General features: G+C 48.7%; 1 protein-coding gene across 1 annotated transcript in view; it reads right to left on the reverse strand.

Annotated features, from left to right (window-relative positions):
- The window catches only part of RHCE (Rh blood group CcEe antigens), a 36,061-nt gene extending 23,680 nt beyond the window's left edge, over window positions 1–12,381 (reverse strand). The window contains exons 1-2 of the mRNA XM_026517011.4: window positions 12,234–12,381; window positions 3,369–3,555 (exon numbers count right to left, since the gene is read on the reverse strand). Of these exons, the coding sequence (XP_026372796.1) occupies window positions 3,369–3,555; window positions 12,234–12,381 (335 nt within the window). The remainder of the gene's footprint in view (window positions 1–3,368; window positions 3,556–12,233) is intronic.
- Window positions 12,382–17,928: the final 5,547 nt, after the last annotated feature.

The following is a 17,928-nucleotide window of genomic DNA, read 5'->3' on the forward strand; positions in this document are numbered from 1 at the left end:
CCTGTTTCTTCATCTGTAAAATAAGAGTGATGATAATATTTATCTCGCGGTAGTGCTGTGGGGATTAGAAGGAGTATCTGTGCCTGTGTGTCCAGCACCATGATTGGCGCAAAGAACTAACTCAGGAGTAGAGCCCCACGTGAGTAGCACTACTAACTGATTCCTTCCTTCTCTTGACAAATGAGCTAGCTCAGTGTGGAGAGTCAGGAGAGTACAATTTGTTTTCAAGGCACTTATGATCCAGCTGGGGAGACGGGGCTGACATCGTGAGTCTGCGTACTAAGACTATCCATGATATTACATGGCTGGAGGAGGGGTTCACTGGAGGGACACTGGACTGTATGGACTGGACTCATCAGGGAGGGCTTCCTGGGGGAGGTGGCAATGAGCGGAATAATCCATGGTGGTTAAACCAACCCACCCTCTCCAGACACCTTGCTCTGAGACCCCCTCCCCTCCCTGATGCTACAACCGCCGCCACCACTACAAAATAATGATAATTTATTAAGCAGTATGTATAACAGGCTTATAACTACATTACGTCATTTAAATTTTAATCTTCTAAGCGGCCCTCTAGAAATGGGACTAGGGTACCGTTCAGTACCTCTATCTTACAGAAAAGGACACTGAGACTAGAAGAGGCGACGCTTTTGGCCATAAAGTTAGTTAATGACCATGTGAGGTTCAAACCCAGGTGGCCAGGATCTAAAGCCTGTGCTCTGAAGTCTGGACTCAGCCTCCCCAGCATTTGCTGCCAGTGCAGTGCCTTGCTTAAGGTTCAAGGACTTCCCTTCTTCAGACGGAAGATCAGAAGAAGGCCAAGGGCCTGGGGAAGGAGTCTCACAGGGACTGGGAACTACTTAGAATAGGAGTTACTCAAAGTTTCACTGGGACTGGCCATGTCATGCCGTTTTGGTGAGTGTTTACTTAACTGGCAAGGGCCGAATTCAAGGGGAGGCGTGCCAGTGGTGGGATGTCAGGCCCCAGGGGCCAGTTGGCGCTGGGGAGGCGTTGAGACAGGGAAGTGCAGTGTGCAGGAGTGCAGCCTCCAGTCCAGCCAACCTGGGTCAGAATCCTGGCTCGGCCCCTTCCTGGCTGTGTGACTTTGGGCAAATTACTGAACCACTCTGTGCCTCAGTGTCCTCATCCGTAAGGTGGGGGCAAGGCCTGTGAAGTGGTCATTCAAGGTAAAGTGAGTTAATATGTATCAAGCGCAATACGAGGGTGGTTATCGCTACTATCCTCCAGGGAAGCCCTCCTGAGCCTCTCAAAACACAGCGCTAAAATATCCCAACTTTCGGGGTTCCTTTTATTTTCATTTTGGTTCCAATAACCATTTCTTAAGTCTTTACTACAGGAGGAAAACAAAGGACAAAGCCGAGCAGGACAGGCCCCTGCCCCGAAGGGACTGGTCATTGGTGACTCAAGACAATGCAGTGCCAAGTCAGGCTGCACAGTGTGGGTGAGGCCGAGGGAGAAGGGGAGGACCCTGTCCGGGAGGCAGGCCTGGGCACCGCCCCCTGAACCAGCCCGGCCCTTGGAAAGGTCGGGAAGGAGCTCATTGTTCCAATCTGTGAAGCCAGTTCCAGCGGGGGTCACAGCTGGGAGGATCCAGGCTGTCAGAGGTGGGGCAGGGGAGTTCACTCAGGCTGCAAATGACCTCTTCTTGTCTTCCTGGATTGAGTCAAGAACAAGTTGGTCCCTGTGGGCGTGGTACCTTAAAAGGAGCAGCCCAGAGATGAGGCCAAAACACTAAGGGGCAGGAGGCTGAAAGTTTGTGTGACCTTAAAGCCAAGGCAGCAGAAATGCCAGACCAGGGCCACCACCCTCAGAATTCTTCCAGAGAGTACCCTTTGCCTCTTCCCAGGTGTTTCTTGGGGGACGGGGCGGGGGGGGGGGGGGGTATCGAATCCATGGGGATTAACTCTAAAACTTGTTAGAAGAAAAAATGTGGAGGGTTATTTCAGGGCCAATAGGGAACTGACTGGGCTTTGGTTCATGTCATAACCACCCTGGACGGTGTGGGAAGGGTTGCAGTTACTAAAAAGCTAAAGCCATTGCCACCACTTAGCTGTGTGACCCTTGGCAAATGCCTTATGGTCTCTGAGCCTCTATTTCCTTGCCTGTACACTAGTTAGACCCCTACTGGAAGGGTTAAACAAAATAATGTTTGTGCACTGCCTGGCACCGTGCCTGGCTCATGGGGAGATGGTCAACAGCAGTGCCCGGAGATTTAGCAGGGTTTTGGAGGGGAGGATGGAGTGGCCTGGAGAGGTGACCAGTTCCCCAAGATGCCTAAGATGGGATTTACCATTATCTGGGCAGGACAGAGATTCAGAGTTGGATAAGAGCAAAAAACAATGTACAAGGTAAATTTTACTGAGTTTCTCCTCTCAATGCCTTTTTTATTATTGTTTTTTTTTTTAAAGATTTTATTTATTTATTCGACAGAGAGAGAGACAGCCAGCGAGAGAGGGAACACAAGCAGGGGGAGTGGGAGAGGAAGACGCAGGCTCAAAGCAGAAGAGCCTGATGTGGGGTTCGATCCCACAACGCCGGGATCACGCCCTGAGCCGAAGGCAGACGCTTAACCGCTGCGCCACCCAGGCACCCCCCTTATTATTGTTTTTTAAATGTTTTGTCTTCTTCTTTTTAAAGTAGGCTCCATGCCCAACATGCGGCTTGAACTCACGCCCATGAGATCAAGGGTTGCATGCTCCACCAACTGAGCCGGCCAGGTGCCCCGTGCCTTTTGTAAAAAAGTGTACAGCTTGATGCATATATATGTCTACCCCCTCGTGTATCCATTACCAGAAAACACAGAGAACATTCACTGGGCCTCATAAGGTTCTTTTGTGCTCCTTCCTAATCCATAACCATCACCTTTCTCTTGTAAACATTAGTCTGACTTCTAGCAACGTGGGTAATTTTGCTAGTTTTTAAAGAACTTCATATACACTCATCTAAATGGATCAAAGGTAATTAAAAGGCGTGGCTATTTCTTGTTCACTGACATTTGAGAATTAAGAGTACTTCTTTGTTTTCCAGAGACTGTGACATTTCTATTTCTTTTCTGTAATCTCTATGAATTTTTCTTTGAACCCATATTGCTTGTGTAACTTTGTAAAGTCATACTCAATAATAACGAAAGAACTTGGGAAAGGCTGCAGATCTGGGCTCAGGGTTGTCAGATAAAACATAGGATTTCCAATGCAATTTGAATTTTAGATAAACAGTAAATAATTTGTTAGTGGATATCCTCAATATTGCATGGCTTCAAGGGGACATCCCAGCTCTTCTAGAATCAGTCCTCTTAGGCCCCCATACCCTCAAGGACCCAAAAAAGGATCCAGCTGCCGTCAGGTTACCTGGACAGTTTGATGACCACCTTCTTACGGAAGGACTGTTCCAGGAAGCCATCCATCAGGACTGCCCACTGCACCCCCAGGGCCAGCAGAAAGAGGTTGAAGGCCACGCTGCTCCAGCCGTATCTCCGCAAAGATGAGTTGAGGAAGCCAAAGCCAAGGGCCACCATGATGGTCACATCTTGGAGGACTGACCAGGAGCAGTTATGGAGAAGGAGCAAGAGAAGCAGACAAAATGGAAAGTTAGAAATTTGAAATTAGAATTTACAGAGTTCACAGAATTAGAATTTACACACGTTCTGTATGAATTTACTGGATGGCAGCTGGAGGGGATCATGAAAGGGTGCTTGGGCAAGTTACTTTGCCTCTTCGAGCCTCAGTCTTCTCACCTGAATAATGGGAACAATACATACCAGGCAGGGTTGAGGTAAGGCTACGATGAGCTAATGCTGGTGAAGCACGAAGGCGGGGCCTGGCCCACAGTGAGTGCTCAGTAACTGTGGCAATTACTCTTATTATTAAACTTAATGGTATGAACATGTGTAAAGCACCTGGACCAGCGCTTGGCACACAGCAACATCCAGTAAAGGTAGTCACCCCTGCTGCGAGGGGCCGGTTCAACCTCCTGATCATGTGCATGGACAGTAAGAGCACCGAAGCCAATGACCTGGCCCAGAAAAGAGGGACGGAAGGAGGCTCAGAGGTTCTGTGGGTAAGAACCAAATTGTCTTTGCAGAAAGCAGTTCTCTCCCTTTGTCACTGGCTGGGAGACCCAGTGGGCCGGCAGGAAGCACCAGGGCCATCTGAGGGACCCTCACCTTCTCGAGCCTCAGACCCTGTTCAGGGGCTGCAGTGGCAGGTGAGTGCGAGACACTTGCCTGCTGGCAGGGAGAGGTCCAGCAAAAGGAAAAGGGCGGACACTTTTTTCTAATTCCAGGTTGGAAAAATGGGTAGCGGCTTGACACGCTTGGGTTCAAAATCAGGAATCTGGAACTTTCTAGCTGTGTGGCTTCATCTAGTTATTTAATGTCTCTGAGTTTTAGTAACAGCCTACATTTATTGAGTGTTTCCCCTGTAGCCACACTGTTGTTGTTGTTGTTGTTGTTGTTTTTTAAGTAATCTTGACACCCATTGCGGGGCTTGAACTCACCACCCCGAGATCAAGAGTCACATGCTCTCCAGACTGAGCCACCAGATGCCCCTGTGACATGGTTTAATCACATCACACACACCAGCCCGCTTCCTTCTCCCAACCACACTTCAAGGTGGGGGCCATTATCACCATTTCACAGATGTGAAAACTGAGCCCCAGAGGAGTTAAGCAACTTGCCCCAGCTCTTCCAGCCAGATTTAAACCTAGATGATCTGCTCGGAAGCCTGTGCCTTCAACTACCACACTGTTTTTCGTTTGCTCATCTGTTAAATGGGGAAAATGATCACATTCTTGGTCTGGTGGCCAGAATCCAATGCTGTAACGAACCCAATCGCTCAGAGTAGGAAGACGGTTTTATCAACAAACACCAACTCTTTCCCACGTATAAATGCCTGGGGAGAGCACTTGAAAGAATTCATCCCCCCATGGAAATTATCTCTGGGTTTGGGAGGGTTTTGCTTGTTTTTTCTTGGTGTTCAAATTTTCTACAACCAGCATGCAGACAGTAACCAAACACAAAACAAAACACACACATAGACCCACAGACGAAAACCAGCACCGACTTCAATTTTAGACAGTTCTGTTTGATCCCAGCTAGGTTAAACCCATTAGGTTAAACCATATTAAGATCGCCAACATTTGACCATTTTTTGACCGATAAAAATGGCACGTTATACGCTTTAACCTCACAGCCGTGTGGCCGTGTATGTTGCTTGCTTTCCTGATCCGCTAAATAAGGGCAATCGTGCCCCCTCAGAGGGGGCCGGGAGAGCTGAAGGAGGTGAGATTTTGTTCAAGGGCTTGGCACATGCCTGGCGCAGGGAGGGCGCTCAGGAAATGGTGCCCCTCCCCCCGCGTCACCACCATCTTCACCATCACAGTAATAAGAACCCACCGGGTCTCCGCTGGCCTCCAGCCCTGGCTCTGATAGCAACTAGGAAGCACTTGTTTCCAGAACTCTCCAAAGTCTCAGAGAGCCCCTTCAAGTCATTTAAATTCACCTTCGTTGAGAAACACACAGGGTCTTGCCTGTGAGACGTGGGTGGGTATTGATGCTCTGAGCAATCTGGTCACACTAGGATGTGGGAGACCCCTGAGGACCTCCAAAGGGCCTGGGATCTTGGGGAGTGGGTGAGAAATGGCATTGACTCAGCTTCTTGCCCCTTCTCCTCTGCCAAGGGGAGAGGGAGGTGCAGGCGATGTTTCTGTCTCCTGCTTACATCGTCTTAGGAGTGGGGATGACAAGGCACAGTTTGTATAGGGAGTTCTTCTTGGGATTGCTCAAATTCCTTCGGGAAACTATGCGTATGAAGGGCGCAATGCGTATGTGGGAGTGGTAAGGCCTGTGGCCAACTGGAGACTGCACACCCAGGGATCGTACTCCAGTTCAACCTTGTATTAACTCCTGCTGTTAAACCAAACACCTGCCATCCAGCAGCAACGCCGTATGCGTAGGCTCTGGGCGTATTGAAGCTCCCGTGAGCAGGGAGAACCTTTCATTTTCCTCCCATTTTACAGAAGCAGGCCAGAGAGAGCCGGTGACTTCCTCAAGGCCACACAGCATGCTAGCTGCAGAGCCACTCTCTGAGCTCCAGGTACAGTGCTCTTCCACCAGGCTAGGCTGTTTCTTGCTCTCGTTTGCCCCCATCTCACTAAGGGACCCCAAGCAGGTCCCCTGCCCTCTTTGGGCCTCAATTTCTCTCTCTGTAAACACGTGGGAGTTGGACTTGGTACTCCCTAAGGTCCTTATGGCTCTGGCATATTCTGAGAAGAGAATCAATGGGTGGGGAGAGGGGGGTAACCAGGATAGGGCAGAGGTGGGGCCCTAAAGATTAGCGAGTCAGAGGATCTTGGGCGGGGGGCTTTATCAGGTACAGCTGCCATCCCTGTTGCGGCTGCCAGGTGTGGGAGCTCGGAGCCTTCCTCCCCAAGGCCCCACACTGTCCCTGAGGGAGGAGTTGTACTCCACCCCGCGGGGTGAAGTCAGGGGGGCAGTTTCTGGGAGCTGTTGACAGAGCCCATTCGCCCCAAATGGGTGGGTTGAGAACATGAGATTTCAGGCCTCTCTTTACTCTCTGCACCCTCCTGCCTCCTCTCCCGGGCTTCCAGAGCTCTAGGCCCCCTCCAACTCCTCCCAGATCTCACGACTGGGACCCCCGCTTCAGGGCCAGGTCCCAGCCCAGGGCATCCCCAGTGGTGCTAGCCTCCACCTCTCAGATTCTGCGCTGCACCCCCCATCAGCTGCTGGGCTGATAGGCTAACGGACTGTAAGGTGTTGGGGGGTGATAAGGAGTGGATGTGCTATAGGGGCCCCAATGACCGGGCCCCAGAGGGGAATTCTACAGTCTAAGACAGGACTTCGGGAGAATTTTATGAAAGCCCCGTGACTTGCCCAAAGAGTCTAAGCTGAGAGTCCAGTGGTGTGAGAGGGGACAATGATGACCAGCATTGTAACAGCAGGCACGTGTGTGGTGCCCTCCACGCACCGGGCACCATTCTAAGTACCTTATGGCTTTCACCTACAACAACTTCACGCCGTAGGCACTATTTATTATCCACCTTTTACAGATGGGAAAGGGAGGCCCGGCGAGGCACTGTAACTAGCCCAGGTCACGTAACTAGTGAATGGTGAGCGATCTGAGTGCTGATCATCTGGGTTTAACCACGATGCATCGTGCCTCTCCACGTAGAGCACAGGGTATAATGCTGAAGACTCTGAGTCAGGTTGTCAGGGCTCAGAGCCTGGCTCTACTGCTGTGTCTCAGCTTCCTAATTTGTAAAATGGGCATGAACAATGGCACCTGCTCAGAGGATTGCCGTGCACATTTTCACTGGCTCATGCAAATCACTTAGCCTGGTGTTGGCTACACAGTTTTAGACACTATTATCCTGTGCCTGCCACTTATTGGTTGTGTGACTTTGGGCAAGACTGTTTCCCCCCCTCTGGCCTGGCTGCTCCTGTGGTTCTAGTTCTGTGTTTCCACCCACTTTTGCTCCTTCCTCTGGCCTGCAGACACTTCAGCACCAACGGCTCTGAAGCCAGAACCAGCTTCTGGCCCTTGGCCTCTAGGCCCGATTTCCACACTGTTCTCCCCACTACTGACTGGGAAGACCTCTGCAGCCCCAGACTGGGACCGTCCATAGAGCCCTAGGCTGATTTCCGCTCGCCAGTATCTTCTACTCCCACCCTACCTTCACCCCTACAGCATTCTGGGAATAGAAAAAGAGATGTTCCAGTCAAAGGGGGCAGCCAAGGCTAAGATGTGGAACATTGTAGCATTTGGGGGTATTGTAAGTACATGTCAGTGGAAAAGCCCCTCTTGTCTTTTGGTAGCTCTTCTCCCTTTGGGGACTAGGGTGGGGAATCTGGGTAGTATCCACCATGCAGGGTCCAGGATGTTCCCCCATTTGGCAGTCCTAGAGCAGGCTCTGTGTGTGGATTGTTACAGTAATGGCTCCTAATGAATCATGCCTTCCAGTACAGACCCCTCCCTCCTGGGTTGGACCTTGCGATTTGCTTGGGCCAATGTGACATTAGTCAACATGCTAGAAGCAGAGGTTTGAAAAGCACACAGTCATTGGGGCTTACCCTCTTTTACTGCAATAACTCTTCTGCTGAACCACTTAATCACGATCATGAACCAATTAAATGGTTGCTATTTTCAACCATTAAGTTTGGGGGTGCTTTGTTATGCAGCACTAGATAGCTGCTACACTCTGCTTCTCCTAAGCATCTCATAGGTGCCTCAACCCCAAGCCCAGAATGAATATGTCACCGTTCATTTACCCCCCAACTTGCTCCTCCCCTTGTGCGTCCCGTCTCCAGAATTGGCACCTGCATATACCAAAGCGCATGTCGGAAGCCATCCTTAACCCCTCCTTCACTTTCACCAGGGACAGCTTGTTTGATCTCCTAGCTGTCTCTTGAATATTTTGACTCTTTGCTTCCCCTTCACTGTTCCTGCCCATATGGCCCCATGACTGGCCGTGCGGACCAGTGGTCATCAGCATAGGGAACACATACCTCGGAAGACGCTCCAGACTGTCCATAGGAGCTGCTAGAAGAAGATAAGAGCCCTTCTAGTTTGATTTGTTTTTATAAAAATACCAGAAATTAAAGTTTATTAGTAATGAAAGTGAGTACTCTGAATCAGTCTGCATATGTATTCGTTCTTTCAAACCTTTCAACAACAAATTGAAAAAGTACTATCGTCATGTGACGCAGGTTGAAATGGAGGCAGACCGAGGTGGAATAATTTGCCCAAGGCCTCGCAGCTAAGAAGGGGCAGAGGCAGGGTTTGCATCAGTCTGGCTCCCACGCTGCTCAAACTCTTGTGCGTGTCAGAGTCACTTAGAGGGCTTGGTAAAGCACGGTTCGCCGGGCCCCACCCTGAACACTTCAAATCGGTGAGTATGGACTGGGGTCTGGGAATCTGCATTTCTTTTTTTTTTTTTTTAAGATTTTATTTATTTATTCGACAGAGATAGAGACAGCCAGCGAAAGAGGGAACACAAGCAGGGGGAGTGGGAGAGGAAGAAGCAGGCTCATAGCGGAAGAGCCTGATGTGGGGCTCGATCCCATAATGCCGGGATCATGCCCTGAGCTGAAGGCAGACGCCTAACCGCTGTGCCACCCAGGCGCCCCGGAATCTGCATTTCTAACACATTCCTGAGCTGTTAGTGGCTGAGGTGGTAGTCTGGGGGCCACACTTTGAGAACCACTGATCTAGGCTATGCTACCTCCAAAGGGCCTTGGTGAAGTTCGCAGCTCTGCAAATATTTAAGTTCCACGTTGACCCAGGAGCCTCCTCTGTTTGCTCAGAATGTCAGACAGTTTCTAGTCTCCTTGCTTTGGAAGGGGTCCTGAGGGAATATTGGGCCACTGGGAAGAGGGTGACATGTTTCTCTGTATTCATCATGTTGCAATGAATGGCAGGGTTTTGTTTCGCTTTTTGTTTTAAATGTAATTCTTTATAATGGAAGACGTTAAGCATATGTAAAAGCAGAGAGAGTTGCACGGTGAATATCAGGTACCCATTCCCAGCTTTGATGACTGTCACGCAGGGCCGATCTGGTTTTTATTACCCTTTCCAGTTCTTTCCTTTTTTTTTTTTCCTGGCATAAAGCAAGCCCCAGGCATTGCTTCATTTCAATATACATCTCTAGCAGATAGGGCCTTTAAAAACAAAACCCACCATGCTGTTATCAGACTTAACAAAACCAACAACAATTCCTGTATATCATACAGGTTTCATACTGATTGCCTCAAAAATGTCTTTCTGGAATTGGCTGGTTTGGATAACATTGAGTTCACATGGACTGGATTGGATAAGTGAATTGACAGATGAGGTAACCTAGTTTTAGCTCCACTAACCTTCACAAAATGGACTAATAGCTTGAACAACACCTGCCTGAAACCACAGGATGAAGGCAAAACCATGATGGCAGCCAAGCGTATGAAAAAAAAAAAGGGCAGAGTGATATTTCTTGTGTAAACTTTTCATCCGTCACATTCAAGGTTAGAAAAAGTCAGTCTAATTAGATCTGACAGGAAGTCAACCAGAATTTGAAGTTATCAAGAAGACTCTAGGAACGGATTGACATCCACTCTCAGTGATGGGAACAGTGGACCTTGCCTTGAGATTGGCGCCATCACGATCAGTAATTTGAAAATATTATGTATTTCATTTGACCTCTTTCAAATTTCCTATTTCGTGTGTATGTATTATTATAATGTACCAAATATATTCACGCAGCAGTACTTGATGGTGACATGTAAGTATGGTCCATGCTTGAAAAATGGTGTGCGTGATCAGAAGCGTTTGAAGCCCTCTGGTCCGTATTACACACAAGCCCGCACGCTGGTCTCCCACCTCAAGTCACGGCCCTGTCCCCTACCCCTACACTAGCCCTGGAATGGCTTTCTCCATAACCTGAACCCAAACTTGGCCACACCCTTGCTTCCTATCAGCTCGGCGGCATGAAGGTCAAGGTCGTTACTCAACCCTGTGGGTCCACCATGCCCCACTGCCTTCTTTGGGCTCTGGTATTGCAGTGTTAAGCCCTAGCCTGGTCCACTCCAAGGAGTGCCCACACCAGCTCTCACTATCCTCTCATTGTGGATCATGATCCATTTTCACATGGTTAACTCCTACCGAGCCTCCAAGATGTGGTGGTCAGTCACTTCCTTCCGGAAGCCTTCCCTGACACCATCAACTCCCCTTGCAGGGTTGAGGGCCCTCCTCTGTGTTTCCATGCAAAGTGAGTGTCTGAGGACACTTTATTTCTGTGTTAGCAGCACAGCATAGGGGTGAAGCATGTGGACACTGGTGCCAACATACAGAGTTGAAATACTGGCTCCTACACCCACTGGTTATATGACAAGTGACTCAAGCTCACTGTAAAATGGGGTAGTGAAGCATAGCGGTTAAATGCATGGAAACTAAAACCAGGCTGCATAAATCTAAATTTGCTGTGCTGTTACTGGTTGAGTGACTTTGTGCAAATTATTCAACGTCCGTGTGCCTCATTTCCTTATATGAAAAACAGAGATCATATTTGTACCGACTCAAGGGATTGTTGTGAGGGTTCAATATAAAGCATTTAAGTAGTGCCTGGTACATAGTAAGAGTTCAATAAATATTAGCTCTGATTAGCACGTGTCTAGATCCTCCACAGGGTTGAATGAATACAGGCACAAATGAATGTGTGCATTGAATTACATTGTATTGGACTGAAAAGAAAGGAAACTGAAATGAACTTAAATTGTGCCTGGGCCTCGCTCGTCAGGCACTAAGGGCCCCTCTCTGGGCTAGCCCCTGAAGTGGTGTAGAGGCTTCCCTCCCCAGTCGTCTCTTTGTCCTTCTTACCGCGGTGAGGGCCTAGTGATGTTTTTCCTTTGCTCTCAGCTAACTAGTCAGTTAATATCACTCAGAAAGAAGCGGGCACTTAGCCAGACTGGAACTTCAGCTTTGTCTCAGGGAGGACACTCAAGGAGGCCCATCCATGATCATAGATAAGATATCGGCCCAAGGAGATGCTGGAAACTCATCTCAATTTTTTAAAAAACAAGCAGAAGCCACACCACTGTGGACATCTGTCTTGTTTACAGTTGTTCTCATCACAGTCTGTGAATATTTTTAGCTGCATATAAAATAATAACCATCCTACACTCCTCTTCAGCCATACCTTATGGCTCTGGATTTGCAGACAGAATGTAGACTTCCCAGCCAATGAGGGAGAAGGAGAAGGCTGGGGGTGAGGAAGGGGCAACAGACTCAAGCTACCAAAAGGAGGATGGTACAGAAATGAGCAAGAGAGACCAAAAAAAAAAAAAAAAAAAAAGGAAACAAAAACGAAAAGCCAAACAACGTGAAATTCCTTGCTGTTCAGGAGAAAGGGGAGAAGAGGACAGAGAAGCAGAGACTTATGAAAACCATTTGGCAAAGGAAATTCTAGAAATACAGAATAGGAGGCCCCCTCACTGTCCTGACAAACCAAGGAAGGCTTCATGGGAGAGGAGATGTCCATGCTGGTCCTAAAGGGGAGCCTATGTTGTTGGCTGGGTCTCTGGGCAACCTATGGGAGAAGGTGTGAGAACCCATTTACTGGAGACTTTGTGGAAAGGAACATCGAGGCCCCTGGAGGACCACAGACCTCCTCCTCCCTTGTTCCTGCTATTTGCCTCTGGGACCACCTCCCCTCTGGACACTCACCTCGAAAGGTCCCCGTGAGCTTCTTCGGATCCTGTGAGGAAGTGTCATAGGAAGTGAAAAAGAAGAAGATGACAATGAGGGCCGCCTCCAGCACCAGGGTCCACAGCGGCAGGCAGCACCGCATAGATGGTGGGTACTTAGAGCCCATCCTGTGTGCGTGTCCGTGTGGCACTTCCACCAGCTCCAGGCATCACCCCTCTGCCCCCACCCCCACTCCAGGGAGTGATAGGGGAGACACCCGCCAAAAGCCTTATCTCGGGCTACAAGGCTGGCTTTGCTGGTCTGTTGATGGAGTTAACACGGGAACAGAGGGACTGTGACAGGGAGGGGAGAGAGGCATTTGTTCCAACACTAACTCATTCATTCGCTCATTCACTTATTTGTTCATTCAACAAGTAGTTGAAGCATTCCTACTCCGGGGCGGGCACTGTGCGCAGCTTCAAAGAGCACATCCGTTCCCCGGGCACCGCACAGAAGAACCCTCCTTTGCTCATGACTTCAATTTACCCTCCTCGTAGCCTTGCAAGGCAGAGAGTAGACCGACACTCCTATTTTACAAACGGGGAAACAGAGGCTCAGAGGGGGCTTTGGACAGGCAAAATTTCTCTTTATTTTTTTTATTTTTTTTTTTAAGATTTTATTTATTTATTCAACAGAGATAGAGACAACCAGTGAGAGAGGGAACACAGCAGGGGAGTGGGAGAGGAAGAAGCAGGCTCACAGCAGAAGAGCCTGATGTGGGACTCGATTCCAGATCGCCGGGATCACGCCCTGAGCCGAAGGCAGACGCCCAACCGCTATGTCACCCAGGCGCCCCCAAAATTTCTCTTTAAAACCTTACCCAGTGAGCTCTTAATCAGAATGTATTGAGTGAGAATGAATGAATGAATGCATGCATGAATGAATGAATGAAAGCCAAGAACGACACTAAGCCTTGAGGAAGATCCAGACAGAGCCCCTGAGGAACGAACTCCTCAGAGTTACATGGCTGAAATTATTTATATCTGAATCTGTATTTAAATCTACTTGTTTGAAATCTTTGAAGGGTAGGTGGGGGGAAAGAAAGGAGGCTTGGGTCCAGCTCTAGTAAAAACCTGGCAGGGTCCTGCCCGAGCCCTAGGCTATGGTTGTCTCCAGCTCTGGTCACCTCCTCACAGAGCAACGCCGGACTCTGCCTGGGGCATGTGGACTTGTAGCGCGTTTGAGGCAGGCCACCAGCTTCAGGACCCCCGTCCCACAGCAGAGGACAGTCCCCTGAAATGGGATTTAGGGAGCCTGGGACCCAGTTCTGACCCTGCAGCTAACTTCTGTAGCCCCCATCCATGTGCCTAGCGGATGTCTGATAAAGAAAGCATAGAAAGAGAGGGAGGAGGGAAGGAAGGGAAGGATTGAAGTTTTCTTACCTTCTACACTGGCCCCAGCCACTGGCCACTGAGCGTAGACTGAATTTATGGGGCCTCGGATAATAAAACTAGACTAGAAGTTGCAGGGAGACAGATTCTGGCCCAGCATGGGTGGATAATTTATTGACCATTACAGTTGTCCAGTGAAACAGGCTGCTCATGAGGTAGTGAGCACCCTGTCCCCAGCGGAATGCAAACAGAAGCTGAAGGTTACTTGTCAGCAATGTCTTGGAAGTGATTCATATGTGGTTTGCAGGAGATTTTAATCACTCAGAAGAATCTTGTCATTTTGTTTTTAGATGAAGAAACTCACACCCAGAAGGTCATACCCAAGGTCATACAGTCAGCTGACATCAGTCACTTCTTGCTCAGCGCAGCTTTATTTGCAGAAGGAAAAAAAAAATGAAAGTAACCTAAGTGTCCAGTAGTAGGGGACTGGCAAGTAAGCTACAGGACGCACACCTTGCCGCCGATATCGTGGTCATGAACATATGTGGAAAAAGCCAGAGGAAAATGCTTTTAAGGTTTATCAAAAGTGACACAGAGGATATACTATTGGATGGAAAAGCAAGTGATAGTACAGTGTGTACAGTATGTTCCCACTTTTATAAAAAATAATAAAAGACCACTATGTTAATGTATGCGTGGGGGAATGGCTGCAAACCACTGACGGCGGTTCCTTTTGCTTGAGATGTTTTCTGGGGCAAACGCTTACCGAGCACTTCCAGCGCTTACCGCTGCTAGCCACTGTTCTAGGTGCTTCACATGTGTGAACTCAAGTTAGTGACCCTGGGAGGTGGGTGCTATTAGCCTTTGCTACAAATGAGGCACCCGAGTGCAGAAGGCTTACATGACTTGTCCAAGGTGACGGGACTAGTAAGTGGGAGAACTGGGATTCTACCCAGACCCAAAGCCCGCGTTGAGCAACTGGGTGTTTAACCAGGCAACTGGCCCAGACAACCTCTAAGTCCTCTTCTAAGTCTAGGAACGTAGGATTCCCAGCCCTCTGTCACTGCAACAGCAACAATAGAGAGAAGGTACCCTCACCCCTACAGATCAGAGATAGAAGTCTCCATTCTCTCATGGTCACCCCGTGGTCCTGATTTCTGGCCCTCAGGACTTCTTATGAACTAGTTTTCTGTAAGAAGGGGCTCCCCTGTGTGGCGGATAAATAAACATGACCCTAGCTGGCCTGGGTCCTGTACCAGCGCCTTGTAAACCAGGCAGCTGGACTCACCTGCCCAGGGGCACCAAACGTCAGACAGATGAACACTCAAGATTTTCGATCACTGCCAGCCCCTGGGCCTGGAGCCCCCGATGGTTGTGTTTACCCTCTGGCCAACTCCGTGTGGGTGGCAGCTGGTCCCACAGCCCCAGAGACCCCTGTGCGCCCTGCTCCTGCCCCAGTGAGGGACTGACTGCTTGACAAGAGGGCCAAGCTCCTTGCCAAACAGGCTTTCTTTAATAAAGGGAGGTGTCCCCCACACCTGGCCTCTCCCAACAGATTTGTCAAAAGGGAAATGTTCTTTCTTCCCCTCTGACTCTTGCAAAAGGCCCCTGTTTTCGGACTACCGCCCTAGACATTCTGTCTCCAAATCCTCAAGGCAGCTCACCTGGTACAAGAAAGCGCAAGGGATCTAGGAAGATACGTCACAAAACAAATACAGTTAAATGTTAATTGTCGAATCTAGGTGGGAGGTAAGTGGCTTTTCACTATATAATTCCTTCAACTTCTTTGGCGTCCGTTAGAAACTTCTCATACTAAAATGTTGGGGAAAGCACTGTGTATATCTGCTGCCCCCTCTGCCTGAAATCCCCCTCCTGTCACATAACCGCCCCCGCCCTCTCCATCTCTGAGCCAAGCAGCATAAGAACAGGGTCTTTTGACTATTGTATCTCAGCACCTAGTGCTCCGATCATAATAGGTGATCAATAAATACTTGCCTTTCTAAAAGATTTTATTTATTTATTTAAGAGAGAGAGAGAGAAAACACACAAAGGGAAAAGGAGAAGCAGACCCCGCACTGAGCAGGAAGCCCAAAGCAGGGCTGGATCCCACAGGCTCGATCCTAGGCCCCATGAAATCATGACCTGAGCCAAAGGCAGACACTTAAGTGACGGAGCCACCCAGGTGCCCCTAAATATTTTTTGAATAAATAACAACTGCCATTTCCGGAATGTCAAGCACCGGACCAGGCATTTCGCATACGCTATTGCAACTTTGCCCCTCAAGCCTGTGAGTACAGGCACAGTCATCTCCGCTCAGAGAGGTGATGTGAGTGCTCAACGTCACACAGCTAATAAATGCTAAGGGTGGGACCCGACCCACATCCATTTGACGCCAGGGCTTATGCTGTCAACTGCTGTGGCAATTCTGCCTTCCATCTGGTAAACCACTCACAGTCTCCATTTCCTCGTGAGTCAAATAAGATGAGCTGCTCCACTTTCCTCACAGAGTTTTACAAACATGAGAACAGAAAGCACGAGTGGCAGTTGGGTTATAGAAAGGAAGGTGGGCAAGGGGTGCCATGCCTGTGGCATTCTGATCTAAGTGACCAGGCTTCCTCCAGATGTGACGAATCAAGTCAGAGAGACTGCAGAATTCACATGTATTCATGCATTTTCTATAAAAACGGGACTCCGTGAGAATACTCACCATGCCATCCTCATCTGAGTCAAGCATGGTAAAGCTCGGTCATGGGCAGCGAGCAAGGACGTAGGTAGGTCCTCCAATCCCCCTCTGGAAGTTTGTCCATACCAAGGGCGTGACCCTGCTCTGGGCATGTCTGGTTAACGTGTGGCTAAGTCAATCATTCATTCATTCAACAAACATGAGCTTTGGAGTCAGGCAATCTGGGTTCAAATCCCGATTCCACAAATTATTAGCTGTGTGAACTTTGGTATGATGCTCGGTATCTCTGTTTCCTCATCTGTGAAAGTAGGGAAAATCAGTGTCAATCTCATAGGGTGGTTGTGAAGATTTTTTTTAAAGATTTATTTATTTGGGGGGGAGGGGCAGAGGGAAAGAATCTTCAAGCAGACTCCCCATCAGTGCAGAGCCTAATGTGGGGTTCGATCCCATGACCCATGAGATCATGAACTGAGCTGAAATCAAAAGTCGGACATCTAACCGACTGAGCCACCCAGGGAACCCCAGCTGTGAAGATTAAATGAGAAAGTGCGCGTAAGTGTCAGATGTGTAGAAAATGCTCCATTAATGTTTATAATCATTATTACAGCACAGGGTTGGCATATTTACTGTAGAAAACTCTGAAAATGCAGACGTGCCTAAAGTTTACATAAAGCACCATTTCTTCAACATCTCCAAAAACCAGTTCTACTTCTTTTTGTATATTTTTCAGATTTTTTTTCTAGTCATGTTAATTTAAGCCTCGTTTTCTCCCCTACAAAAATGGGATTATACAGCACATACTGCTGGGTAATTGATTTTTCCGTGAACAGTATATCATAAGTCATTTCCAAGCCAGGAAAGTCTTTCTACAACACTCTATCAGGGTGGCTAAGAACCACCTGTGATGCCAGAATTTCTGCATTTGAATCCGGGCTCTATCACTTACTGTGTGACCTCAGGCAAAGAACTGACTTGCTCTGTGCCAGCTTTCTCACCTGTAATGTGGCACCAGTAATCATCTCTACCACATAGGGTGGCTGTGAGGATGAGATCAAAGTGCACATGGCAGTCAGAGCAGTGCCGTACGTGGTAAGCACTATGGGTCACCATTCTCCATGCTCCCCGACTTCCGTGGGAAGAATCCGCGTTTGACCAGCCCCCTTTGCGGGAGGATCTGGGCTATTTCTAAACTGTTTCTGTTCTAGACATTACAATGACTATCCTCCATTAACAGGGTTCTCTGCGGGACACAGATACCTGGATAAGAGGTGGCCATCAGGATGCCTGGACTTTTCTGTGACTCCTGCAGCACGGGAACCAAGTTCAAGGCAGCCGGGCCAGCCCTGCCTGGAGGGCGTGAGGGGATTGAGGCTACTGAAAGAGGAGGGATGCAGTTTTCTTGTTTGTGAAATAAGCTGTAATGATCACTCGCCAGACTATTCTGAGCTACTCTGAGCTGTGAAACTCAAGTGTAAATTTCAACCCCTTGCCCAGCAAACATCCCAGGAGAAGAGGAGGGACAGCCCTGAATTCTTGACTGGGAGCTAGTCTTTTGAATGAGAATAAATGATTCCCCTTCCCTGTCTTACTCATTTGTAAAATGGCCACAGATCTCCACTGGTTCTTGACTGCTGATGGAGTGTGCAGAGCTGGGGTCTCT

This window comes from Ursus arctos, unplaced genomic scaffold, assembly GCF_023065955.2.
Source record: "Ursus arctos isolate Adak ecotype North America unplaced genomic scaffold, UrsArc2.0 scaffold_32, whole genome shotgun sequence".
NCBI lineage: Eukaryota > Metazoa > Chordata > Mammalia > Carnivora > Ursidae > Ursus > Ursus arctos.